Genomic DNA, 27,773 nt, shown 5'->3' with positions numbered 1-27,773 from the left:
AGGGTCATGTCTACAAGTTCAACACAGATCAGATCTGTGACACCCCCTGTGGGTGGGGGATGCAGATGAAGAATACACCCACGCTATCCCCTGCCTGTTGTAAGGATGTGACTAAAAAGGGGCAACCAAGAGATGATGGAATAGAACCTTAAGACTACTTGTGACTAGTACCACCATGTGGGGAACGCCATGGGTCTATGTTACCTACGAGCAGTACCATTACGTGAGGAACACCAAAAGTCTGAATGCTGTATGTGATTAATACCATCGTGCGCATCCCACTGAGACAGGGGAGCGGGTGCTTGGCTACAAAGGCTAGTGTCTAGCGGGAATAGGTGCCAAGCGCTGCGCTCGAATTGGTTGGTTCCACTGTGTTCAGAATCGGTCTGTGTTACCTATGAGTAGTACAAATATGTAAGGAACACCATGGGTCTGTGTTGCCTCTGGGTGGTACCATAATGTGTGATATACACTGTGGGTCTTAGTTGCCTGTGATTATTACCACTGTCAAAAGGCAAAATTAAATTAAGCTTCTGTACTGATATGAACATTTCTTGTTTGTGAGCAATTAAGTTGGTTATTGTAAACATGATAATAATCTTCTGGGCTTTATCCGTGTCAAGAAAACAAAGTGAAATTTTTTACGTTTCGCAGAGAACTTTTGTCCGCGCCTTCAGAAGACAATCTTGTCTGATCACGAGCAAGACTTCTCTAATTATAAGTCATGCTCGTGATCAGACAAGATTTTCTTCTGAAGATCCAGGCCGAAGTTCTCTGTGAAACATAAAGAATTTCACCTTGTCTTCTGACATGGCGAAAGCCTAAAAGCTTATTATCCTATCTACAATAAATTATGGGCCTTGAAAGCATCAATCTAAAATAAGTTGGTTATTACAGAAACTGCAAAACATATTTCTTACAGTAGAAGAGCTATGTCATTTTCAAACATACATTGTGACAATGAAGGCTGAGAGTGTAGGGGCAGCAGCTGAAGGCTACCATGCTGGCGAAAGGTGTCAATGCCAGTGTAGTGGCAATGTGTGTAGGCCCAGTGGCGAGTGAAATGATACCCCTGGCAAATTCTTGAGGCTCACTGTAAGGAAGCTTTCTAGAAGAAGCTTGGCTAACAATAAAGGAGACACCCAGAATAATCTGGAAGTGGAAACAGCAAGAATCTGTCTCTGGCCTATATAAAAAACAAAGCCAGCGAGAAGAGAGTCTGTCTTGGGTCAACTGCGAGTGACTAATGAGACGGTTGTGAGTCACTATGTCTACAAGTACGATGGTGCTGGCTTGCAAAGTGAACTGCTCTAGAAATAACTGTGCACTGTGAGAGACTGTACTAGAGAGCAGGAATTCAATGTACCAGAGAGCTGCATGCTCCTTCATATTTGTAAACACAAACTTTATGAAGTGGGAAACTCAAACTTGAGTGAACCTGTAAATAACTATAAATAGTAGTTCGATAAATTTAGTCAAAAGAAAAACATGCTATCTCTCTGAGAAGTGATTTTATTTTCAAGGACCCTGTTAACTTACCACAGTACTTATTTACAGATGAGACAGCTTACAAAAACCAAACCAAACCCCATGATGCTTCAGCTCTGACAGGCCTTGGCATACCAAGAGACCACTGCTCAGACTGAAGGCCTGCAGATTATTAGAAGACACAGGGTCAGAGCAACAAATCCTTTTGGCGAGGAACCTTAGGTTCCTAGATCAGGCCTGCTATCTCACTGTCAGATAGCCCCCTTAGTTGTTCTCAAACAGGTTGAGGAGGACCTTGAACCAGCCCTCAGATTCTGGCAAAATTCCATGACCTGTCCAATAATCGAACCTGGGGCCTCTGGATAAGAGGCAGGCATTCATCTCCTAGACTGCAGGGTGGGTGAAACACTTTATAGCCCCCACAAAATATCTTACCTCATCATGTGGTTCTTCTTTCACCTTAGTGTACAAGAAGCCTTCTGACTGTAAATCATTTGGTGTCCAGAGATCTAGGTTTGGTTGCATTTCATCCATTTCTCCAGATATTTCATTTTCTACCTGATTTTCATTCTCATATTCAGTAGTAGATATTGACTGAAATTCAGTGCATGTCTAGAAATATTAAAAAAAGTAAATATCCTTATTAGACAATGGAACAAATAATTCTTTGTTCATATAAGAGACAAGTGACATTCTTTTCATTCCACACACACGCATGCACGCATGCACACACACACTATTAAAAGGGAGTAAAAGTGTATTTTAAAAATTAATAATAATTAATTAATAAAAATATTTTGAGCATGTGCGAGACAAGAGCTACAGTACTGTATTTTGCATTTGTTGATTTTGAAAAAAAAAAAACTTCTAACAGTGTAAGTCAAGCAGTCTGGAGAGTGATGTACAGTTATGGGCTTCCAATGAAAATCATTAACATGTGAAAATGTTGTACAGATATGACACCTGTCAAGTGGAATTGGTGGCATTGGGAGGTCTTGGAACACTCTCCGTATTCATCAGACATGAGTCCTTGTGACTTTGACCTGTTTCCGAATTTGAAGGAACCCCTTTGAGGCCATTGATTTCCTGACATGGCATCTGTACTCCATGCAGTAAGATGCTCCATGTCCGGCCCTGCGGTGTAGGGGGCAATGCGTCCACCTGTCACCCCGCAGCCCCGGGTTCGATTCCCGGCCGGGTCAGGAGGTTTTAATTGTAAATGATTAATATCCCTGGCATGGGGACTGAGTGTTTGTGTCGTCCTTAACATTCCTTTCTTCACATTCAACACTTTACACTTCCACAATTTCCAAATACACGCAGATTCATAACATACGGTGCAAGTAGTGGCAAAAGATCTTTCTACGTTGATGCCCTGAACAAATAGCATAAAAAAAAAAAGAATCGCCAATGGACCCAAACATTCGGCAAAAGGTAATAGACTACTTCTCTTATCCTCCAGAGCCGAGTCATTATTCTTTGTAAGCTATTCTCCTCCATTTGTCTCACACAATCCGAACACCCAAACCAGTTTCAGTTTATATGTATGTATATGGCAGAAGTAGTCCGATTTTTGAAGGGCAGAAAAGGTTCATTCGACACAGTATCATATGATTTACAAACCTCATTGTTGAGTATCCATACTGACAATACTCAATTAAAATTGAGAGAATTCCATCTTTCAATACATATACCAAGCAGAATGACCACACAGGTTTTTTTTCAAGCTGCTTTACGTCGCATCGACACAGCTAGGTCTTATGGCGACGATGGTATAGGAAAGGGCTAAGAGTGGGAAGGCAGCGTCCGTGGCCTTAATTAAGATACAGCCCCAGCATTTGCCTGGTGTGAAAATGGGAAACCACGGAAAACCATCTTCAGGGCTGCCGACAGTGGGGTTCGAACCCATTATCTCCCGAATACTGGATACTGGCTGCACTTAAGCGACTGCAGCTATCAAGCTCGGTGACCACATATGTTAACTGCTATGGTTATGAAGCTAAGCTCTGCATTCGGGAGACAAGTGGATTCAGATCCCATCGTCAGCTGTCCTGAGAATGGTTTTCTGTAGTTTTTCATTCTTACACTTCCAGACAAATGCCGGGGTAGTTATTATTCATACGCCACAGCCAATTCCTTCCACTTCTTTATCCAATGTCATTAATCATTCATTTCACCTTCATTAGGTCCTCAAAAGAGACCGGCATTAGGAAGGGCATCCAGCTGTAAAAACATACCATATAAATTCATCTCACATCATCCCCAACACTGAATAAAGAGACAGAACCAAGAGATAGATATACATATGTATTATATGGTGTATGTCGGCATGTAAGAGTCGTTTCAGAAGACTAATGAGTCTATTTCCCCACCAGCCATCCCACCATGTACCAGCTGGCGGATAGGAACTGCTAAGGTCGATCAAATATAAATGGGATTTTTGTTTCTGAACATCAACATTTGGTAGGACTGGCCGTGCTTCTGCTATGCTTAGGCGGGACCGTTAGGTGTGGGGAGAGCATGCTGTTAGATATTTCCCTCCGTTTCGTCAGTAATGTCAACGATGTCGGAGCAACAGGTGCACCCGTCCACTGTGCAACGCATAATTATAAAATTTCTTGCTTGTAAAGGTGTTACAGCAACAGAAATTTGCCAGAGATTGATTGCATAGTTTGGTGATCAAACATTGCCAAGGATGCTTGTGCGGGACTAATGAAAGCCAAAATTCCACTGTCAGCTGGCAATATTGCAACTATTTATTTCGATTGGCGAGGCATTTTGTGATTCATTTTTTTGCATAAGCAACGCACAATCAATGCTGCTTATTACTGCGAACTGTTGAACAAGGCAAGGGTTGCATATAGCCGCAAAATACAAGACCAACTGATTCGACAATGTGTGGCCACATACTGCAGCTGTAACTGTCTCCAAGCTACAGGAAATGCATTGGACTACACTTGATCATCCTCCTTACAGCCCAGACTTATCGCCCTGCGATTTCCATTTGTTCGGACCGCTTAAATAAGCTCTAGAAGGGCAACGATTTGAAGATGACGAGAGTGTGGAAGACTTCGTGCGCAACTCGCTGGTGACACGAGCTGTTCTTTTTACGATGAGGGCATCAGAAAGCTGCCCTAGTGATGGGCAACGCTCTCGCTCGAGACTCTCGAGACTGACGTCGCAGATCTCGAGACTCTCGCGAGAATCTCGAGACCGATCCTCCTGTAGTGCAAGCCGTGCGACGTACCAGTAACTACGACTGTAAACTTGATAGTATATCATTGACAGTTATTGCGTGAAATAACGTTCTCATATGAAAACGTGTGAGCCAATACTTTTTGTCAAAAGTCAGGGAAAGTACTGCATGTTCAACTATGAACCCCTTAATACCACTAATGAAAGTGAAAACCGGATATCAGTATCTTATACTGTTCACGGCTCATTTGAGGTGGACATCTTAGCTGAATAACCCTGCATAATTTGTGAATAACTGTAGGATGTACATCTATTTGGATACTAGAGGCGTGCATTATTCGAACTTGACACGGGGAAAGATGTGCTTTGCTACATATGCAACCCCCGTTACACATGCGTGGAACGTGTAATCTAAAATGTCCGACTTTGCTCCAATTCTTTCAATAGGGGTGATGGGCAACGCTCTCGAGACCGATTCTCATGTGCTGCGAGCTGTGCGACGCGACGTCCCAGTAACTACGAGTGTAAGCATGATAGTTATCATCAATAGTTCTCATATGGAAACGTGTGTGACGATAAATTTTGTCAAAAGCTTAGGAAAACACTACATGTTGAACTATGAGTTCCTTAATAGCATTAACGAAAGTGAAGACAGAATTATAGTAGGGCCTATCTTAAACTGTTCACGAGTTATTTCAGGTGGAATTCTTAGTTGAATAACCCGTATAATTTGTTAATAACTGTTATTAGGATGTAAACCTACCTGGATGCCTCACAATAGTTGTCGGCAGGGTAGCTTCTTGTGATTCAGACCGGACCGGAGGTGTTCTGTGACGATTCCTCTTCATTGATATTATGCGTTTGTAAGTGCCGGATCATCCCAAAGGTATTACTGCCGACGTATTTTACTTCTCATGGACCAGAAACACAGCGGGCTGTGCTATGTGACATCTCTTCAAAATAACCGACATCCACGACATGCGTTGCGTTTCGGACATCGTCTACAAGTTGTTGCGTAAAACTAGTTCAATTTCACATTGCACCGTCACATATCGAAGTACCTAATTGTGACGGGAATACTCTATAGCATTGTAAGGAATTATTTCCTTCGTCGTCCGACTCGTTGGCTGAACGGTCAGCGTACTGGCCTTCGGTTCAGAGGGTCCCGGGTTTGATTCCCGGCCGGGGCGGGGGTTTTATACTTAATTGGTTCATTCCAATGGCACGGGGGCTGGGTGTATGTGTTGTCTTCATCATCATTTCATCCTCATCACGACGCGCAGGTCGCCTACAGGAGTCAATTAGAAAGACCTGCACCTGGCGAGCCGAACCCGTCCTGGGATATCCCGGCACTAAAAACCATACGACATTTCATTTCCTTCGTCACCAAAATATCGATAAGCACAAGCAGTGGTCATATGTTATTGAATGTGGGGTCTGATCAGTAGCGTCGATTGGGAATTAAAAGTGGGGGGGGGGGGGGGCAAAATGTACAGACAACAAAAAGTACATGGGTTAGTGGGATATAGCGGGCGGGGAGGAGGGGAGGAAGACGGCGTGGTGTATGCATATAAACTGAAAAAAAAAAAAAATTCCTCCAAAGTGGGAATTATTTATGCTCTCTGAGCTAATTTCCACAGAGGTAAATGTTTTACCAACTTAAGTGTGGCAATAATTTGAGATTCTGATTCAATAATAGACTATACAATAAAAATTTCACCAAAGAACAATATATACATCTATTACAATTAAATAAAAGTACGGCGTGATTATACAATTAAAATCATTTTGTATTTGACTAGGCCTATACACTGAGAAACTAATAGACAGTAAAGAGACTGCTAGACGGACGAATGTGCGCGGCAAGTCGTTGAATCGTACTTCAGTATCCATGACGTTGGCAAAAAATTTATACCCTTGGTACCCTTTCTCAGAGCATATGCAAAGTCCTCACTACTGTACTTGCTGTGGCGCTATGCAAATCAGTTAGCCGTGACGAGCGACATTTTGTGCGTATTTCCGCTAATAATAATTAAATAAAGTAAATAATTAGCTGATAAGAAAACAGGGCTTGTTCAAAGTGCTTTTATAAAAAAATTACTCCTATATTCCTAGTTTCAGACGGCTAAAATGGAATAATTTTTTCTCCACAAAGTGCGGGGGGGGGGGGAGTAACTGCCCCCCCCCTCGACCCCCTTTGTCGCCGCTACTGGGTCTGATAAAAATGTGCACTTATCTGTCGAAAGAATTTGAGCAAACCGGAGCATTTTAAATTACACATTCCACTCATGCGTAATGGTGGTTGCATATGCAGCGAGGCGCAGCTTGCCTCGTCTCGAGTTTGAATAATGCACGCCTCTAGTATCCAGTTACGTACGTGTACCTACAGTAGCCGTAAGGTTCTGTACGTAAACCACTCATTCGTGTACCTACCAGTGCATAAAATGCCAGAATGCGTATCCTTTATAATTATGTTATACCGCGTCAAAATAGACCTTGGTAGAAATGAACGCCCTAGTCGCTTGTTGACACGTATTTACGAAATGGAGAAGGCCCGTGGTTGGCTATTTGCATACTCGGCACAAACAACATTCAGCTCCGACAACCTCTAGGCCTACGACACGCTGCTCACCGCACAATGCGGGGACAACGCTCTCGAGATCTCTCGAAATTTCTCGCGAGAAATAGTGCCTGCGCTAGTCTCGAGAAATCCCGAGAAATCTCGAGACATAGTCTCACACTGCTCATCACTCAGCTGCCGATATGCAGGGACAAATACATTTCCAAAGCAGGAAACTACGTGGAAAAATACAACGTAATTGCCTTGTTTTCAATAAATATAAATAAGAAATAAAATTCTGTTTATATTTGATCCCCCCTCATACAATTAATGCATTCCACAATGCTTATATTAGGCTATTTTTGCCCAGTTTAAACTGTTGAAAGCATTGGAGACCCCCATAAAGTTTGTTCCATTATCTCAATATACAACGGCTGGTTTACCTTGTTAGGCTGAAAACGTGTAAAAGGTTTGCAGAAACTGTCCAGAGGATAAGGAATATACTACAGTTGAAACTGGTTATAACGACTGCAAACGGACCCCCAATCAAAGGACATTATACGTGATAGTCGCACAAACCGGTCCTTCTTTCTTATTCCTAAAAATATAATATCTCTTATACCTGTAAGTTTTAGGCTGCGCACTTATGTGGTTAGTTAACAGATTAAATTTACAACTTCAAAAAACATATAAGTATTGTATTTGCAATGCAGTATTTGTAGAGTAGGACTGAGATTACTGGCAAAAATGAGTGCAACTGGACTACACAAAAGAGTAGATTGAATGGGATGCTATATTTCTAGAAAACAGATCTCAGAGAATCAGAGTAGGTGAAGCTTTAACTGACCCTGTAATAATTAAGAGGGGAATTCCTCAAGGCAGTATTATTGGACCTTTATATTTTCTTATTAATATAAATGATATGAGTAAAGAATTGGAATCAGAGATGAGGATCATTGCAGATGATGTTATTCTGCATAGAGTAATAAATAACTTACAAGATTGTGAGTAACTGCAAAATGACTTTGATAATGTTGCGAGATGGACAGCAGGCAATGGTATGATGATGAATGGGGTTAAAAGTCAGGTTGTGAGTTTCATTAATAGGAAAAGTCCACTCAGTTTTAATTACTGAGTTGATGGGGTGCAAGTTCCTTATGCAGATCAGTGTATATACCTACGTGTTAATATAAGGAAAGATCTTCATTGGGGTAATCACATAAATGGGATTGTAAATAAAGATCTCTGCACATGGTCATGAGAGTATTTAGAGGCTGTAGTAATGATGTAAAGGAGAGGGCATATAAGTCTCTGGCAAGACCCCAACTAGAGTATGGTTCCAGTGTATGGGACCCTCACCAGGATTATTTGATTCAAGAACTGGAAAAAATCCAAAGAAAAACAGCTCGACTTGTTCTGGGTGATTTCCGACAAAAGAGTAGTTTTACAGAAATGTTTCAAAGTTTGAACTGGGAAGACTTGGGGGAAAGAAGATGAGCTTCTTGACTAAGTGGTATGTTCCAAGCTGTCAGCAGAGAGATGGCATGGAATGAGATTAGTAGACAAATAGGTTTGAGTGGCATCTACTTTTAAAGACTAGGAAAACAAAGGATAGGGAATCTGCCACTGGGTGACTGCCCTAAATGCAGATCAGTATTGATTGATTGATTGATTGAAATATCTCTTTTAATGTTTACACTGCAATTACAGTGATAATAAGTCAGCAAAATATAAAATAGTTAGTGAGGAAAGAAGTAGCAACAATGTAAATTGATCAATAATGTTGCACACAGTCCTGGCTAATAAATGAGATGTTCTCTCTGTCATTCCAAATTATAGAAATCATTGAGTGTGATACACCAAATTTCTTTGCGATGCTGACGTCTGTTTCCCGTCTGTAATCACCTTACTATGTGAGACTTTTCCTCCATATTAAACACTTTCCCTTTCATTTGCAACATCTTCACAGTGATATTTGCCTTGATTATTTAACAGACAGCCTCACTGGAAATCTACTTAAATAAGAGTTTGAGAATAAGATTTACACTGTTGTGAACGATCTCCATACCCATAATAAAAATCAGCATTGGACGTTAGCATTGATACATTTCTCCAAAAATGTAACAAAAATACGCTGTTTTATATTATACTAGCAAGGTACACATGCTTCGCTACAGCTTTAAACTGAAAGTTTTTGTTCAGAGTTTTACATTTTGGAGAGTCCACTGTTGGCTGAGCCTGTAAAATACACGCTCAGTTTGTACGTCACATGATTATGGGGGGAATTATTATTTTTTCATCTAACACTCATTTGAAACCTGTACAGAAGAACTGAAATATTTAAAACCCTACATTATTTAACATCTATGACACAAAAGCAATCAACCTGTGAAATTTTGATTTTGTACATTGAACAATAATGGAGGAATGAATGCTTCTTTTTAGGGGATGAATGTTTTTAGATATTTATTAACATCTAGGATATATTTATTTATTAATTTATTTTCCGTGTCCAGATATACTGCTAAATAATGCTTTACCAATATTTGGCTACAAGGACAGCTTTATCATTGGCCTGGAAAACATCTTCCTATGTGCATGGTGATGGTAAATACTGGCAAACCAGGCATTCTTCATCCTTTAGTAGTCCACAATGACAGGTCATGTATCTTTGGTACATATCTCCACCTAACTACGTTAGACCTGCACTTTGAAACACCTGTCTGCAGTCGACTGAGGATCTTCTAGACGGGATACGGAGGACGATAACTTGCTGAAGGTTCTTCCTTTAAACTAAGGGATGAATTACATACTTGCTGTTGTCACAGTTCATGCCTTCATTTTTCTGGCGTATCAACAAGTGGTATGGTTGTTCTTAAAAACTCTTCCTTGACCTAAGTCTAACGGGTTGCATTTGATGGCCATAAAGATGGTGATGTGGATGTAGAAGACCGCCCTTAATGTAAAATTTTAAGTTTGTGCCTGAAATGGTTTCAGAATATTGGATATTGTGTTTCTAAGAGTCAACCATGATCTAAACCACTTAGGAGAGAAATATTTTGAAGTATACAATATTTTACACCTAGGACATAAAAGAAGAATCTCCTCATAAAATTACAAATTTAGACATCAAACGGTTTTGGACAGATGAATAATTTGGTTTCTGGAGCTAGCCCCATTTAACACTTCAGGAGCAGAACATTTAAAAATATTTCCTATTTCACACCTCTGATTTAAAGTGTAACCCTCTATTTGGAATTTTGTCTTTGTACGTTAAAACCATTTCAGAGGAAGGAATGAATATATTTGTTTTCTAATCTTAACCCCCATTTAAATCTCTGAGGGGTTAGATTTGTTTCAAACCTTCTGTTATTTAACACCTAGGATATATTTTGAAATTTGAACTTAGTAATTCAAATGGTTTCATTTAAATGCACATTTTTCTCATCATACCTCACTCCCCAGTCAGAACCCCTTAGGAGTGTATTGTTTTAAGATCACTTGTTATTTAAAATCTAAGATGGAATTTTATGTTTATAGAGGGCAGCACAGATCTCTGAAAAAAATCAAGATGAAACCTCCATTATTATTTAGGCCTAGTATATGTATTAATCTTGTGGAATTTTATTAGTAATTTGAGAGGTTCAAATCTTTAAAAATTATTTTCAGCGTGCACAAGAATACATAAGTACCATTAATGGTATACAGTCTCAAAAAAAATGTTCCTCCAGTCATGTACTATGTTCAAAATTATTTCAGTTAAACCCTGAGTTTTACAAATAATATTTTGGCAATAAAGAAGAGAAATCAGAAATTTGGTCAAATACCTTGGCTGTTGTGAAGACTTTTAGTTTTAGAACTTGAACAACTTCTACATGGTCCCAATCCTTATACACATGAAATATTTTGAATTTATCATATTTGACACCTACAACATCAGAAGTTTTGCAAAAAATGTAAATTCATACATCAAATGGTTTGGAGGGATGAATAATTTTGTCATAAATCTTCACACACCAGCCAAAATTCCTTAGGAGTTTATTGTTATAAGACCTGTTATTGTGTAAAATCTAAAATATATAGGAGCAACCATCATGTTAAATTTTAACATTCCGTGTCAAAAGGGTAATATTTATGTCATCAGAACTCACCTTAAGTTAAAACCCATGAAGGGTGTGTTGTTTTTAAGACCACTTCTTAGGTACAATGTACAGGAGCAATCATCGTGTGAAGTTTCAACCTTATAGTCAAATGGTTTTGGAGAAATTAATATTTTTGTCATCAGGCCCCAAACCTCAGTCAAAACCAACTAGGAATATATTGTTTCAAGACCACTTGTTATTTGAAATCTAACTTAAGATATATAGCAGCAACAATCATACAAAATTTCAACTTTGTTTGTCAAATGGTTTGTGAGAAATAAATATGTTTGTAATTGGACATCACCTCTCAGTCAAAACTCCTCAGGGGTGAATTGTTTGAAGACCACTTCTTATTTAAAACCTAAGACTTTTGGAGAAAACATCATGTGAAAAATCAACCTAGTATGACAAGCAATTTCAGAGAAATGGATATTTTTGTCATCGGGCCTTTAACCCACCTCCAGTCAAATTTTCTTATGGTTGTATTGTTATATTGTGATTTTGATGTTAGAGTATAGTCCTACATACTAACTTCTTTTTTATGTTCATTTTACTACTTGCTGTTATTATTATTATTATTATTATTATTATTATTATTATTATTATTATTATTATTATTATTTAGGCCATACTGTCTGCGAGCATTCTTTCTTTTCAGATGTGATGCTTCTTGTTTCTATCCATTCCAGATGTTGTCAACCATCTTGGCTTGTACAGAGTATTGGACAACTATCTGTATAAATTGATACAGGAGCTAGAGAACATCAAGGCAACTTATTTCAGATAGGAATGTACGTCCACTGAAGTCAGGCAATGGTTCTATAGGATGCTTTTCAAACCGTTAGTTCAGGAGGAGATAAAGATAGAAGCTGTATAATTTATTTATTGCAGAATTTGCTGGAAGGTTCAACCACCAGCATCAATGCATGCATTAGAGCATTGAAGCAGGAATTGTCATACACATACAAAAATTCCTACAGTATCATGAAGGGGTTCCATTGGCTACAGCAACTATTGTGACAAGGTCTGGTTTAATGGGTGTCTCCTAAATAAGCTGCTTGAAATGCCTCCAGAGGAAGAAATTAAGGCACGTGAGGTAGTCAACAGCACTTGAAATAGCTTTGTGAACATCCTCTAGTACAACACATAACTTTGTGGACACACATTCCTATATCAAATAAGTTTGTCTCTAGCACTTGATTAATTGTGCAGCACCAAACAACGTAAAGATTACCAGGGCTGGAAATTCACTTCACCACTACATTTTATACCTATATAAATCTTCGCACAACCACTTCCCATCAGGATCTGTTTTCTTCTTCTAATCAGGCCATTTCTTGGATTTACACTAAAGAAATTCAAGACCTGAAAGCCTTCTTAATGATCAAGAATTAATCAATGAATGCTTAATCTCATTCACTTTGGTTTAATGATCAAGAATTAATCAATGAATGCTTAATCTCATTCACTTTGGATGACAAGGCAGGCTCTTATATTTTTGCTTGTAGGTTGGCTACGCCTGTATTACCTCCTATATTTAAGGTTCTGTCAATAGTTGAGGAATATAGCAGTCCTATTCTCATGCTTGTTACTGCCTCAACCACTATACTTTGTTTATTTTAAATCTTAGAGCTAACAGCAATATTCCCTAAGCTGCACACCCTTCTGTTCACTATGCCTTGAAATAGTGAATATGCAAGAAGAGGCTGTGAAAAGTTACCACATTATGCAGGGGACATCAGAGGAACAGACTGCCTGCAATCCACTGCTAAATTTAACAGTAAGGTGTAGCAGTGCAGGCGGGCATTAATTTTCGTTATGGTAGGCCTAAATACTAGCTTGAGTTAATAATGAATGAGACTGAAAACTAATGTAGATTTTACCTTTCATCAAAGCACCACTCAAACTGAGCTCGATAGCTGCAGTTGGTTAAGTGTGACCAGAATCCAATATTTGGGAGACAGTATGTTCAAATCCCACTGTCAGCAGCCCTGAAGAGGGTTTTCCTTGGCTTCTCATTTTCACGCCAGACAAATGCTGGGGCTGCACCTTAAATAAGACTGTGGCTGCCTCCTTCCCATTCCTAGGTCTTTCCTGTCCCATTGTCTCCTTAAGACAATACCAAAGATGGGGAGAAGAGAAGATAGGAATGAAAGGAAAGGTAGAAAGGGGTTGTCAAGGTGGACCTGGCCCATCTGTGCCTGTGCGATATAAGGCAAATTGTAAAAAAAAGACCTGCCAAAATGATGCCCATTATTCTCAATATAAATGTTAACTCGGTATAAAATATTCCTTATTGCTCATTGTATCTCATCTAAACTTTCATGTATCGGTCACCTGATTTCATTCTCCAGGGCTTAAGAGTATATGGACTGTTCTTGTACACTTTCTGTTTTAATGTTCTGCACAAATATAAATCACTAACAATTATATCAGGGAAATGAGGGACCAAACTTCATGACTAATTATTCGCTTATACAACACCTGTTCTCATGTGTGCATTAACTGATGAGCTGTATGGGCAGTGGTGATATACTGCTGGAAGTAGGCATACTAGTTTTCTTCCCCAGTCAACATTTCAAATAAATGGCTGCAGTATGTTTTGCAAAAATAGCAGGCAGTTTAATTTAGAGGGGCACAAGATTTAAATTCGGTTACTGGGTAATCAGTAGCCTTGGGTTAAGACAAATCACATTAACATGACTAAAAGCATAAGAAGAGTATGAAATGAGCTCACCATATATTCACGATCCTCATTTGGTTTGGATTTCATGACAGAATTATCACCATTTCCATCTAGAAGGAAAGTACAATTGCAATAAACAAATTATGCTAAGTACACAATGGATATTGAGTTAATTACATCATTTATCAGGAGAGCAATTGAAAACAGTTTAGCCCTTGTTAAAGAGAATATACTATTAAAAAACAACGATTAGGAAGTCATCTCTTACCTTTGAAATTATAGCAATCCAATAGTCCTTCTGAACGAGTTACAGCATTTTTCTGTAAAGCTGTCCGAACCTGATTTTTAATGTGTTCTATCGAAGAGTCTGGATATGCTATGCTACTGTTGCAATTATAACAATCTAACAATCGTTTTGAATGAGTTACAGCATGTTTCCTTAAAGCAGTGCGAACCTGGAAAGCTTTCCCACATTGATTGCAAGTATAAGGTCTCTCACCACTGTGAACCAACATATGACCTATAAGATGAGCGCGCTGCCTGAAACTTTTGCCACACTTGGAACATTTATGAGGCTTCTCGCCCGTATGAGTCAACTGATGAAGATTTAAGGTCCCTTTCTGTGTAAAGCTCTTGGAACATATAGAGCAGGTATAAGGTCCATTTCCAGAATGACACCTTGCGTGAATATCTAATGAAATTTTGTATGCAAATCCCTTATTACACACAGAGCAACAAAATGGTCTTGTCACAGAATGTGAAGCAAAATGTCTCATCAAATTCTCTTTTGTGCTGACAACTCTCTTACACACTGGGCATTTAAATACACTTTCTTTCGTGTGAATTTTTCTGTGTTCATCAGCATCAGTCTGATTGGCGAAAACTCGGCGACATATTGAACAAGAGAAAGTCTTTTGAGCAGGATGCAAAGCTACTACATGTGCTTTCAATGTTGTTCCACTGCAGAAGGACTTATTGCACAACGGACATTTCAGACGGCTGTTGCCGCTATGTGTCCTATAATGTTCATAAAGATCAACTTGACGTCGAAAGACCGCTACACACAAAAAGCAGGGATGTCGTTTCTGCCCTGGGTGACAACATACTATATGCGACTCTATATCTGATGGGTTATCAAACACTTCTTCACAGTAAGGACATTTACGCTGGTTCAAACTGATGGACGCCTTTAGTGAATCGGAAGGTGCAAGTTGATCATTCCTATAAAAGAAAATGCAACCAGTTTATTGAGCAATTGAGTGCAATTACATGAAATTGCAGATTTCTTCTGCATTAAAAGGAAAATAACATTGATCAGTGATGCTTACACAGATGAGAGATAAATCAGGAGGTGCTCTATGATTTTAGCCTTCAAAAAGCTATAATCCTTTTCAATTAAAAAGAAAGCATTTAAAAAATAACTCTATGTTACGTATAGCCCACAAAGGAACCTGACTTGTCTAAACAACTGCTGGGAAGTCAGATAGCCTGCAAATATCGGGTTATTCAAACTAACTCCCTGGTTGCAGGAAAGTATTCAGTGTATTAAACTCTCCACTCCAGTTGACTCCTGTAGCAGTCATGGTAGAGCCATGCCTCATAGCCAGTCAATTACTATAGAAGTTGCATGTCTTTTGGCTGTTTCCCATTTTGCTATGATACTTTACCATGATGGTATCCCTAAAGTAGAAATACTGGTCAGATCAAATTAAATACAATGGCTGGCGGTGGCATCAAACAGAGTAAATAAACATGCAAGGTCATTGAAATCCAGATTAGCAGGATAGCACAATACATAGAATCATTGGTGATTGTTAAGATGGGACAAGAGTAAAAAAACCTGAACTACTACCTTTTTGGCAATCCAAGTGTTCACTCATAATTCAGCCAAGATAATAAAAGTATACTATAATACTGCAGAAAGAAGAGAGAATACGTTTCTGGAAACGTACTGAGAAGTGGAGATTGCCAAGTTAGCGATATCCAGTCGCAGAGAAGAAGTAGGAACATGCTTTCCGACAAAAAATACAACTGAGAGAAGAGTAGAGCATGTTACGCCTACACAATCGCCGCACATAAAAGCAAAAGAGTAAAATTAAAGATAAACTATAAAGTAGTCCATAGAAAGGAGATAAATCTACACCGTCATTAGTCAATTACAGAACTAGTTGAGAAGATAATCATATAAAAGGAATTAGAGGCCAGATTCGATTATACAGGGCTAACATTTATCATCAATTGAAAGATTGCTATAGAGAAGATTTAAATAAGATGTATTGTCTGATTCAACTTGTCTATTGTATTTTCATGAACAAGCCAAGAGTCATGGAGAAGTTTTAACTGCATGGGGGAAATGGATTACTCGGAGCTGCCTGACCTAACCTAGGATGAGCCGAGGGCACAGATGACAACAGCCGAGCAGCTGCCAGGCACAAGATTCACTGGCAGTTACGATGCAGACTAGTCCATCCCAACACCACTGAGGAAATGAGATAAGTTTCTTGATATTTTAAGATATTTATGTAGTTTGGTAGAGTTAAATGTGTTTTTTTTTTAAAGTGTGAAATAATCAATGTGCTTGTTGTGATTGACGAAATCAACTTCTTTGACATGCCTAGTTCTCATGATTAACATATGGGATAATCGATGTATAATGAAGTAAGAAGTGACCGTAGTATAAATGAAAGATTTGATATGGTAGGAGAGCATTACGAGAACATGTGTAGATCCAAAATCATAACCTAGGTTAATATTGATGTCAGTAAGGAGTATCATAGAGGTTGTATTAAATAAGGCTGTTTATGTAAGAGTAACATTATCAGACAGGGTAAAGGTTATAAGCTATTAAGAAGTGATGGATCCTATATTGTTATGAAGGAAAACAGAAGCAAATGATACGGGGAGGGAAATATTCTTGCAATGTGGAATTGATATTAAGAAGAAATATGATATGAAGTGCAATATTTATAAGGTAGAAGAATTGAATGAAGTGAAATATGGAATATGAAGTACATCAAGAGGTATACGTCGTCGTAATTAAGAAGAAATGGCTTAGAGAATAGGGATCCTTTCACAATTCCAATGTACTCAAGTTGAAATATTAATTAATATATTAGAGTGTAGTCACTTGGTAACCTGAATACTGTAAACAAATGTTGTTATACTAGGTTATGATATGGATAGGTTATGATACGGAGTTGCAATCCTCGTGATGTACCAAATCAGGGTTGAGAGCTACGAAATAACTTAGACTAGTGGCATAAAAGAGAGAATACGTGATTTTGTAATGTAATATATCTTGGTTTATTGAAAGTTTTAATGCAACATAATGGCACAAAAGCAGTAAATGAGTTAGATGTGACATATTTGATTCTGTTAACATTATGCATAAATTAAAAATATGAAATGTAGATATAATATTGAAATTAAATATAGGCCTAGCAGATTTATAGTAGTGAGATTTGAGCTGCATGTTACAAGAAACTTATCCCATTTTCCGAAGCATAAATAATAAAATTCCATGATGGGATTCTGATTCAGATTGATAGTTAAGAATGAATGTTGGTTGAAACCCAGCTTAACCCTCTACTGCATACTGTTGCCATTGGGCAACAAATAACTTTTCACCTGTGTAAATGGATAAATATTATAGACAGAGGTAGTTTTATGGCACACCTTCAACTGTACAGTCAATTAAACACATATCCCAGTGATGACTTGTTTTTTTTAACATAAGACAAAACAGCCCGTCAACATCCACGCGAACCAACCACCGTTTATTTTACGTGGGCCCACCCCATCTTATTACCACAGGCTTCAGGAGTACCTCTGGCTCAACCTCAAAGACATTACCGACCTAAGGTCGTGCAAGTATACTTGCGCCCTGCAATACGTACCCATGGCCAGTAGGCAGTAATGTTCGGTCTTTGAATGTTAAAAGCTTAGCGTAAAATCGTGGAAAATCGTATATATATTCCAATATGGCAATCCACTTCACATACGAGTGTTAAGCTATTAGGCCCAGTTAAGAATTGCTGGTATATCTAAACCACTGAGCGTATGTTGAACATTAAAGCTTGAAATTTTCTTCACCAAACGGAAACGAAAAATAATTCATGTAAATATCATATTTCTATTTTTAAGTAAGAGATGTGTTTAAAAGGGTAGGCTATGCTGAGATATTACTTATGAGATAAGTAAAGGGTTTAATCTGAATATCCATACGCTGAAGATGACAGTAAGAAGGCTTTTCATTGTTGTATTAATGTAGAATCAGCTTATCAGCAATATGTACTTGTAGGATAAGCATTTGGAAATATCATCATTATTTTTCTCTTCTGGTTTAATTGTTTACTCATTTCTATACATATTTATTTGTTAATAAATAATATTAGTTTAAGAAAATTTCACTTGATGATTTATTTATAAGTGTCATAGTAGAATAAGGTATAGTAGCTAAGCTTCTCAATGACTGAATGCCACCACTGATGAGTCGCATGGAGACGTCCATCGGAGAGATAAAAAATAATAAAAAAGGTAATGAACAAAGTGGTAGGTTGAAAATGAGTAACTTTGATACATCAAAGTCTTCTTCAGATCCCACGATAAAAATTAAACTGCATCGCAACTGCAAGAACCCCTGGGAAGCTGGTTAGAGAATTCTTTTATGTTGACCTACCTGGACGCGGGAAGGGTGTAATACACTGCTAGGGAAGTTCGCCTTTGGAGGTCTCTTGTGGCTGTCTTGGAAGTCTACAGTTATGGCTATGGTCAGCAGAAGACAGGAGTAACCAGTTCAAAGGCAAAAACAATATGCCCGGTATGCTACTCACTTTGCGCGTAGTGCTGACTTCCTTATGCATTTTGACTTAGCTTTCAATTGCTTTGAAACTGTGAAAGGCCTGATGATGGAGGAAAGACATACTGCCCTGATGTTCGGTACTGACTTCAAAGATGACAATGATAGTGATTTATCACTTCATTCTGGTGATGAAATGACTTCAATCACACCTACTTCAGGCTTGTTTTCTACTCCAGCTACTGCTTCGTTTTCTAAATATTGACCTACTTTGATGATTCAACTGAAGATGAATATAGTGAGGATGAAAATCAGGCACCTGAATCATTGAGCAGAAAACTGAATTAGAAAAAGGAGAATATGAAACAGAAGAAACACAAGTTTGATGCATGTAATTCCGGTCTAAAAGTTTAGTGGACAATGCTAGCACATTAAGTTTCTTTCAGTTGCTTTTTAACACAAGTACAAGAACTCTTCTGTGCGGGGAGACTAAAAGATACTTTTCTCAGAAGGTGGCTGCAGGTGGAATTCTGGGGAGGGTCTAGAAGGAATGAAGGATGTGTGAGTGACATTTACATCTTAATTTCCACGATGTGTATTATGAGCAGGGTAAAAAACTGAGCACGTCAGAATATTGGACTGAGAACCCAATACTTCCAACACCAATTTTTTTCTAGACTGCTACCTCAAGACCAGTTTTGGAATATTTTAAGATATCTCCATTTTCCAACAATGAAGCGTCTCATAACAATGACTGTATAAAGTACACCCTGTAATCAAACATTTTAGAGAGAAATATAAGGAATATTTCTATCCTTTCGAAAACTTGTGCATCAATGAAAGTTTTCTTTTATTCAAGGGCAGACTAAAAGATAGGTAATAAGTTTTATTATGGATCTGTATTGAAAACTGATCACTATCAATGGTGAGGAAGGTCACCTTTTCAATACCATTGATGAAATGTTACTATATTTTATTAAAACTGGGACTAGTTTCAAACCCTTATTAACTTGGCTCATCCTCAGCCATAAAAACCAAAAGTGAAAAAGAATATCCTGCAGATACAGTCACCAATATGGCATGTCTGGAGTTTGTTGACATAAAGACATATTTAAGTACATATGAGTCTTAGTTAGGCTGATATATTAAACCACTCATACATCCAAAGTCTAATGGGGTTAGGAACACCGTATCCCTTGTTGGAAATACTAGTCTCATTACATAAAAGCAATGTAGATGAATGTAAGACAATAAATTAAAAACAAGGTGAAATGAACACAATAAAACTATTATCTATGATGCTAAAGATTAATATATTCATGGGTCTTGATTTATCTTGATGTCAGTTGGACAACATGCATGTAAGGAATGTTTTTGTTCCAATAAATTGTGCCTTAGTGAATAAAATGTACATTTATGAATTACTGTAGGGCTGAAGGGGACATTCACACAAGTTGAATAAGTGGGCCCTTTGGTCTGATGACATGAATCGTCTATATGAATTCAGTGTGAAGTAAATGTCTGAAGAAAGATAGAAATAAAATTTAAAAGTGTGAATTTGAAAAGATGGGAGGGAAAAGACAAAAAGAAAGAACATGCGGTTGCATGAGACTTATCCCCAAGTGCTTGGGATCTGATGTGCGAACGGCATGGAAACTGACACCAAACTGTCGGGAGAGAGCACAGGCTAATTCGTAAGGGCAAGGGAATGGGGAAAGCACAAGTAAGGAGGGGCAGGTGGGTAGGTAGGTATAAGCAGGTGGGCTTAATGTTGCGCTCTTCTTTAATTTGATATTTCTCATATATGGGAATGATTACATCAAGAGGACATTGGGTTTTTCAGAAATTTCATTAATGTTATAGTTCAGATTGAAGTATTGCTCCAAATGAGTATAAAAATTCTCCAGAATACTGAGCATGATGCAGACTAACATTTAAGCAATATATTCCCGCTAAAAGAAGCTGCTTCAGAATCAAGATATTTGTTATTTGTGTTGTTGCGACCAATTCGATATTAGATTTCATTATTTATTGCAGCTCAGCTTTGGACATAAAGAAATGTGACATGGGCATCTCTGGGGACATTGCTGCTACATTGATGGAGCCATATTTATGGAATATACACACTCTCTATCGGGACAACTGGTACTCAAGCCCCGCCTTGTTATATTAGCTGTATGACAGGGCAGCCAATGCTTGTGGTACAGTGAGAAATAATAGAAAAGGTATGCCTACAATGGCAGAAAAGCTGAAGAAAGGCGAGCTCATTAGGACTACTGTCGACACTAAAATGGTGCAAGAAGAAAGAAGTTTGGATGCTCTCAACATTTCACTGTGCAGAAATGGTGGAAACGTCAAACGTACATCATAATACCACCAAGAAACAATTGAAACCTTTCTCAGTCGTAGATTGCAACAAATCGATGGGATCTGCAAACAGAAGTGATATGATAATGAAGAAGTTGGAAAGCATAAGAAAATCTTCTAAGTAGTACCGCAAGGTGTTTATTCGTCTAAAGGATATCACACTTTCCAACTTGTATTGCCTCTACAACAGATTTGCAAAGAAAATAAGTTATGCCAAGTTCCAAATGGGAATCATTCAGGAAATACTTGAAAAATACAATATTAAAAAAAATACAATCTGGTGGAGTAAAGAAATCTGATCTTCCCTCGAGATTAACAGCAGGACTCATCTTCCTGTTGAGTGGAGTACGTACAGAACTTTTATTGTATTCAAAGTGCAGTAAAAGAGGAAGCATACATAAATGTGTTGTAAGGAATGAAATGTAACATTATGCACCTTTCCCTGCTTCGAAACTTCTCACACGCAGAAGAACATCTAAAAGCAACTGTTGACTTATCACATGCAAATTAATGTATGTAAAAAAATTGTAATTCAATGTTAATGTTTATGTAAAATTATAATGTGTAATGAATAAAATTGAAATAAAGGGAACTAACGATAAAATTTACAATCAGAAACAAAACAAGTTTTAACTCCGCCAATGCCATGGATCTAAAAGGAGGATGGGAAGCTTTGACTGAATGAAAAGTGCTAAAAACATAATCAGAATCATTTTACTGAGTATGCATTAAAAATAAAATATTTTTAAAATCTCCGTCCTCTTTTGACGTTGCAAGCCAAATGCAGACGGGAGAGCAGAGCGAGACAACTGTCCCATGCAGTTATCTGACTGCCAACATCAGAAGCTGTATTGTAAGGGTATAATTATGACTCTCTTTTGTCAAAACCACGAATATATTACGTATTCTGTTAAACTTGTCATGATGTTAGAAAGCAATGCTTGAGCTGTGACAACACACAGTACATATACGTTCATTTAGAACAGAGCAAGAGAGTGAACAATACTCCAACTGAATCCAAAAGAAGAATTTGTGACTGAGATCTTTGAATGTGTATGATGGGCAATGGCAGGAAGGCACACATTTGAACAGATTTTTGAGGTTGCAATTAAACTGACTTGCAATAGTTTCATTCTCAACCACTTGAAAATGTACTTCAATTGTTGGTTTTTGAACATGGTTATGTAATCAAAAATATCTGTTTCTGTCTCTTCTATCATCCCTATAACTCTGAGCATTAAATATTGATAGATGCTGTATTTAGAAACTTTAAACCATCTTGAACAATTTTTGAAGGATCAGAATGGATGAATTTAAAGGACACTTTCATCTTATTGACGGTGGGTGATATGAATTCTTTCTTGGATTACAAGTCCATACAACAAGCAGGTCTGATGGCAGTTTAGCATGCTATTTTATATCATGCTATAACATTTGCTTTAACTATTGCAGCCACGAGAATATATGAAGGAAAATACAAAACAATTTCCTGATCTACTGATGTGGCAAATTAGTAAGAGAGTTTATAAAAATTTCATTCCACACTTACTCAATTGAAAGAGTTTGTCCAAAGTCCTCTTCTTTGAATTCAGGGTCACTGTCAATTATCTGCAATTTAAAAGTATTTATTTATTCCATTTTTTCTCCAAACCATAAATCATTAATGCTATTATGAACAAGTTTAAGACTGATTCAATACAACAAAAGAGGGAGCAAGAGATTGAAAGATATACATATGATAAAACTTTCTTTTAATGCACACATGAAAACACAAAAATGGCCAATAATGATGAGTGCTACAATGTAAGTCCTGCACAGTTTTACGCAAAATTGCATTGCAGTAATCTTTTAATTCCATAACTTAGCTTGGAAGCAAACTTTATGACTATTTCAACTGCTACAGTTTTGTGTGAGAGGTAGTCCCCACAGGGAGCAGTATGAAATGTCTAGAATTGTGAATAGTTAGCTTATAAGAGAGTCAAATTTTGAATTCAGAATGTTTATATTTTATATTATTCTTCATTCATATTAATATATCAGCAGAAATACAAGTTTGTTACTTTTGATATTTACTGTATTACTATATGCATCATCAGTGCTATATTCCTGAGGGAAATAAAGGGCCAGTATCCACCAGAAAGATCTTATTATAGTATTTTCAAGATTTTTAACATATACTCTGATAAACCCCCATCGTCTCTTGATTAAGTTTTGCTTTTGGTATCAGCTGCAGAATAATAACCTCAGAGCAGCCATGAGTTCACAGTTCTTTTACGGTTGAACTGAATGAGAGGAAGTTCTTGATGAGTTTTGGTGCAGGAGTTGTTCCTGAACTCTAAGGGAGAGTACTATATGAGCTGGAAGACACTGCAATTATGTCCAGAGTGTGCTTTAGAGAAATGGTTATATCCAGAACTTTGAAGATATTCACAGAAAACAAGAACGGCTTGTCTTTCATTTAAACAGAATATGCGTGCTAATTTTCTAATTTCAGGTTCACCAATGATAAGAAGCTCATTGACATAAAGTAACTATATTTTTTTAACAATTATTGCATTGCTTTAATTTAGATTAGTTCAAAAGTCACACAAACACCTGCCAACATCTGCCTGTTGCAGAGCAGATATAGAACTGATATTTATTTGATACTGGAAATCATCAGAATTAAACACAATTCTCTGTTCCCAGTTGCATACTGACCTATGGAGCCTATGGAACAGAAAAACAGGGTGCCAACTTATGGATAATTAGAAATGAAAATTCAATTAGTGAACAATGTACCACCTGCTGGAATTTTTATAATAATGCATTCTGCTGTCAATAAATCACAAGTTTTTTAAAACATAAGGACAAAGGAATTGATACTGCATACACTGATGACAGTCCCATTATAGAAACATGTAATTATGGATCGACTTCCAAAAATGAGCAGAGTATAACCCTGAGATGAACAAGAGCAAGACAAAAGTCATTATAGTGTAAACAACAACCTGCCATGCATGAGCGGAGTAGCTGAGTTTGAGACATTTTGGAGATCTACCTCGGAACTCTAAATTCAAACAGCAGAGGCTGCTCAGATGAGACAAAAAGACACCTGGCCCTGCCCATGTGGTGACTGCTTACCTCAGTAAGATATGGAGGGACTGGAATACAAAATACTGGAATACAAAACTGAAGCTGATAAATGTGCTGATATTTCTTACTTATATTTACAATTGTTGAGACAATGACTGTTAAAACAGAAGAAGATAGAAGTGTTGGATATGTGTGTCTACTGTCGAGTTCTGTGTGTGTCCAGTACGGAGTATCCGGACCCTTCTTGAGGATATCAACCAAGCATTCTTCAGATACCGTACTCTGGACATAATTCAAGAAGGAAGGAAGCCATGGAGAAGATGGTGCTAGAAGGGAAGGTAGTGAGAGGGATACTTCAAAGGTGAGCACTTATGAGATGGATTGCTTAGATAAGGACACTTGTTGGAAAGTTCTTATCCAAGGCTTTGCAGCTGGGTAAAAATCAATGAGGATGGCAAAAACTCATAATATCACTACAGGAACGAGTTAGATGGGAAATTTATAATGTCCAATAATGAACCAATTATACTGGTATTATAAATTTACTCATTCGGGATAAATATTTCAGGTTCCCTGTAGGAATCGATTTCTGTAACATGGCTAAAACTCTCCAACTATTCCTGACATGTCACCACACTTTGTTGAGAATAAGAAAAGGAAAGAGTGACAGTTACATACTGCCAGGGAAAAAGCACCATATACCAATGTAGTTCAAATGCACAGAATGAAAAAATACATAGAATTATGTCTGTAAGCACATGGATTGTTCTGTTAATCAATGATAATAGCTCCATAAATGTCAGATTCTCACTTCACTTCCCTTGAAGATCAGATAACATTCTCACACCATGTCATATTAGTCAAGGAATTATAAATGTGCTACTGCTCTCACAGTGTAGTTGAGACACTACAATATAGGGAAAAATGTGAAGTAAGCTAATGTATGTTATCTAGTTCTGCAGATGTTTTATCTCCATTTTTAACACAGTATGAGCTATACTGCTGCATTTTAGGGCAACTTGTGTACATAATATGTTGCTTCTAGTGGACAGTCCATCTCACTGTTGATGAAGATTACATATACAATGTTAGTACAAGAATTTGACAGAAAACTGTTTGTCCAACCCTTGTTCCATTTCTCTATGGGGTCGGGTATAAGGTGAGATAAATTTGTCATGGTGGCTTTTTATGACGATATGTCCTTCCTGACGTCAACCTCATCAGAGGAGTCAATTAGATGAAATTAATGATGTGATATATAATAGTAGGAAGTGAGAGGATGAAACCTGGAGCCAGCACATAGCCTACTCCTGTCAGATAGCACCAAGGGGTCTGCTTAAGGTTTAATGTCCCCATCCGATGGACAAATCACCATGAACAGCGTCACATGCCCTCAGTATATATGAGCACTGCGGAGATGCTTGGAATTTAATCCAGGCTTTTGGCACGCAATCTATTGATTAGAAATTGTACACCATTACCTCTCCTACCCTGCCAGCCAACATTCTGATGGGGAATTTTTTTGATCAATGGGACTCGAACCAGCTAACCACAGTGTCAGACCATTTAGATTTCAACGCCTTACCAATCATGGCCACCAGGCAGGTAATCAAATAAAACTGAAACAAGTCACCTGGAATTATTTCTTGTCATTAGGTACAGGTAACAAACAGTCATGCAATTTCAAGAAGGATATGATTATCCTCATATCAAAGAAAACAGGTACAAACAATAATTAATCTATTAAACCAATAACTTAATATCTCAAATAAGTTATACACAATTTTAACATATAGATAATGGAAGGAAGATTAAGGATGAAATTAGGAAAGAAAATGGAAGAACAATAATATGGCTCTGAGAGAATCAGATCAACATTTGACCTGGAACTCACACTAAGAGAAATGATACAGAAAATATGGGAGATTGCAAAATATTTGTTGATGGCATTTATAGACATCAGGAAGGAAGGAAAAGGGATCCCCGATGATGGAGAGAATGGAAAGTGAGTACAACCAGCAAATGGCTTCTACCAGAGTATGAGGGGTATGCTGTAGAATTGAGAAGTTCCAGGAAAGTGCAAACAAGTTCTGTATTTGACCTACTATGAACCGATATTGATATATGCACCAGGTATGCAGACAACAACAAAATAAGATGAATGAGAGTAGAATTCAGGCAGCCAAGATGAAATTCCTTACAGGAATCACAGGAAAGACAAGAAAAACTAAAATCAGAAATGAAGGGATTAGAAAGAGGTTTGCAGTTTAAAAACTAAGGACAAGATAAAAGCAAGCTGAAATGATATGGACACATGATATGAATGGGAGAAGACCAAGTTTCAAAGAAAGTATTTGTAGAGACACCAACAGAAAAGAGACTGCAGTGAAGGCCTCAAAAGAGGCAGACGGAAACAGTGGAGGAGACTAGAGAGAGGAGGAAAGATAGAAGAAATATTGGCAGCAGGAAAAGTGTGACAATGATGGAGGTCCTCTATTCATAATCCTACCAAGGAGAGAATTGGAAACAGAAACAGAGAGAAAGAAGAAGAAGAAGAAGAAGAAGAAGAAGAAGAAGAACTGAGAGTATATCTTTCTCATTCCCACTCTCTTTCTTCAGGTTTTGTATGCCCATCTTCTACTCTATCCACAAAACACTGCGCCACTGTCAATTGTTGCAGTAGCTGGCATTATATTTTTTGTGTAGTTATATACAATATTGTGAGGAGAGACCATAAATATTCTTTTAATTTTAAAAATACGTCTTTCTAGGAAGAAATGTATGCAAGATCCCACAGAAAAAAGGCATAGTAATAAAATTAATGTATTGTTTATTACATGATAAACTTGAAATTATAAACAACTTCAACATTCTCACCTTAGGTCCAAGTTCTGACTTAGGTTCAGAAGTCACTAGCTCAAATGCATGTAATTCATCTGGTTTCCTTTCTCTTTCTTCAGGTTTTGTATTCCCATCTACTCCATCTACAAAACACTGTGATTCTGATGTTCCTTCATCTGTGACATTTTCTGAATTGGATACCATCTCAGATACTGATTGCGTGTTATCATGGACCTGAGAAATAAATTTGTTGACGGTTTTCACTAAAAACCAGATTCAGTAGTAATTATAAATTTGAGATGATATGGGTAAGATGAAGGATCCAAGAATATGAATAAAGAACATCAAGACTAGGAAATTAACTGGAGAATAAACACACAATGATTTACACCTTAGAATTGAAATATTATAGATGCAACTACAGAACTGTCCATCAGTATTTTGACATTTTCATATTTGACCACAGATAGCATAATTCATACTCATGATGCAGGGCAAACAGTCAAGTGTATCAGTATTCTACCTATCTGTGTCTGTGCAGACAGTTCAGCATTGTTTATGTTGTGTACAAATCAGTAAGGTGGAAGAAGTGTTGATGTAGAAACAATAAGCTTTTTGACA

At 37.7% G+C, this 27,773-nt stretch overlaps 1 protein-coding gene across 1 annotated transcript; it reads right to left on the bottom strand.

Annotated features, from left to right (window-relative positions):
* Window positions 1-200: 200 nt before the first annotated feature.
* LOC137502154 (zinc finger protein ZFP2-like) lies at window positions 201-27,356 on the bottom strand. The gene is made up of 6 exons (XM_068229144.1): window positions 27,189-27,356; window positions 22,786-22,844; window positions 14,340-15,292; window positions 14,123-14,181; window positions 1,924-2,100; window positions 201-395 (listed from the first exon to the last, which is right to left on the bottom strand). Exons 1-6 carry the CDS (start codon window positions 27,354-27,356, stop codon window positions 201-203), a joined length of 1,611 nt encoding a protein of 536 aa, XP_068085245.1.
* Window positions 27,357-27,773: the final 417 nt, after the last annotated feature.

Source organism: Anabrus simplex, chromosome 9 (assembly GCF_040414725.1).
Source record: "Anabrus simplex isolate iqAnaSimp1 chromosome 9, ASM4041472v1, whole genome shotgun sequence".
NCBI lineage: Eukaryota > Metazoa > Arthropoda > Insecta > Orthoptera > Tettigoniidae > Anabrus > Anabrus simplex.
This window is presented reverse-complemented; position numbering and strand designations above follow the sequence as displayed.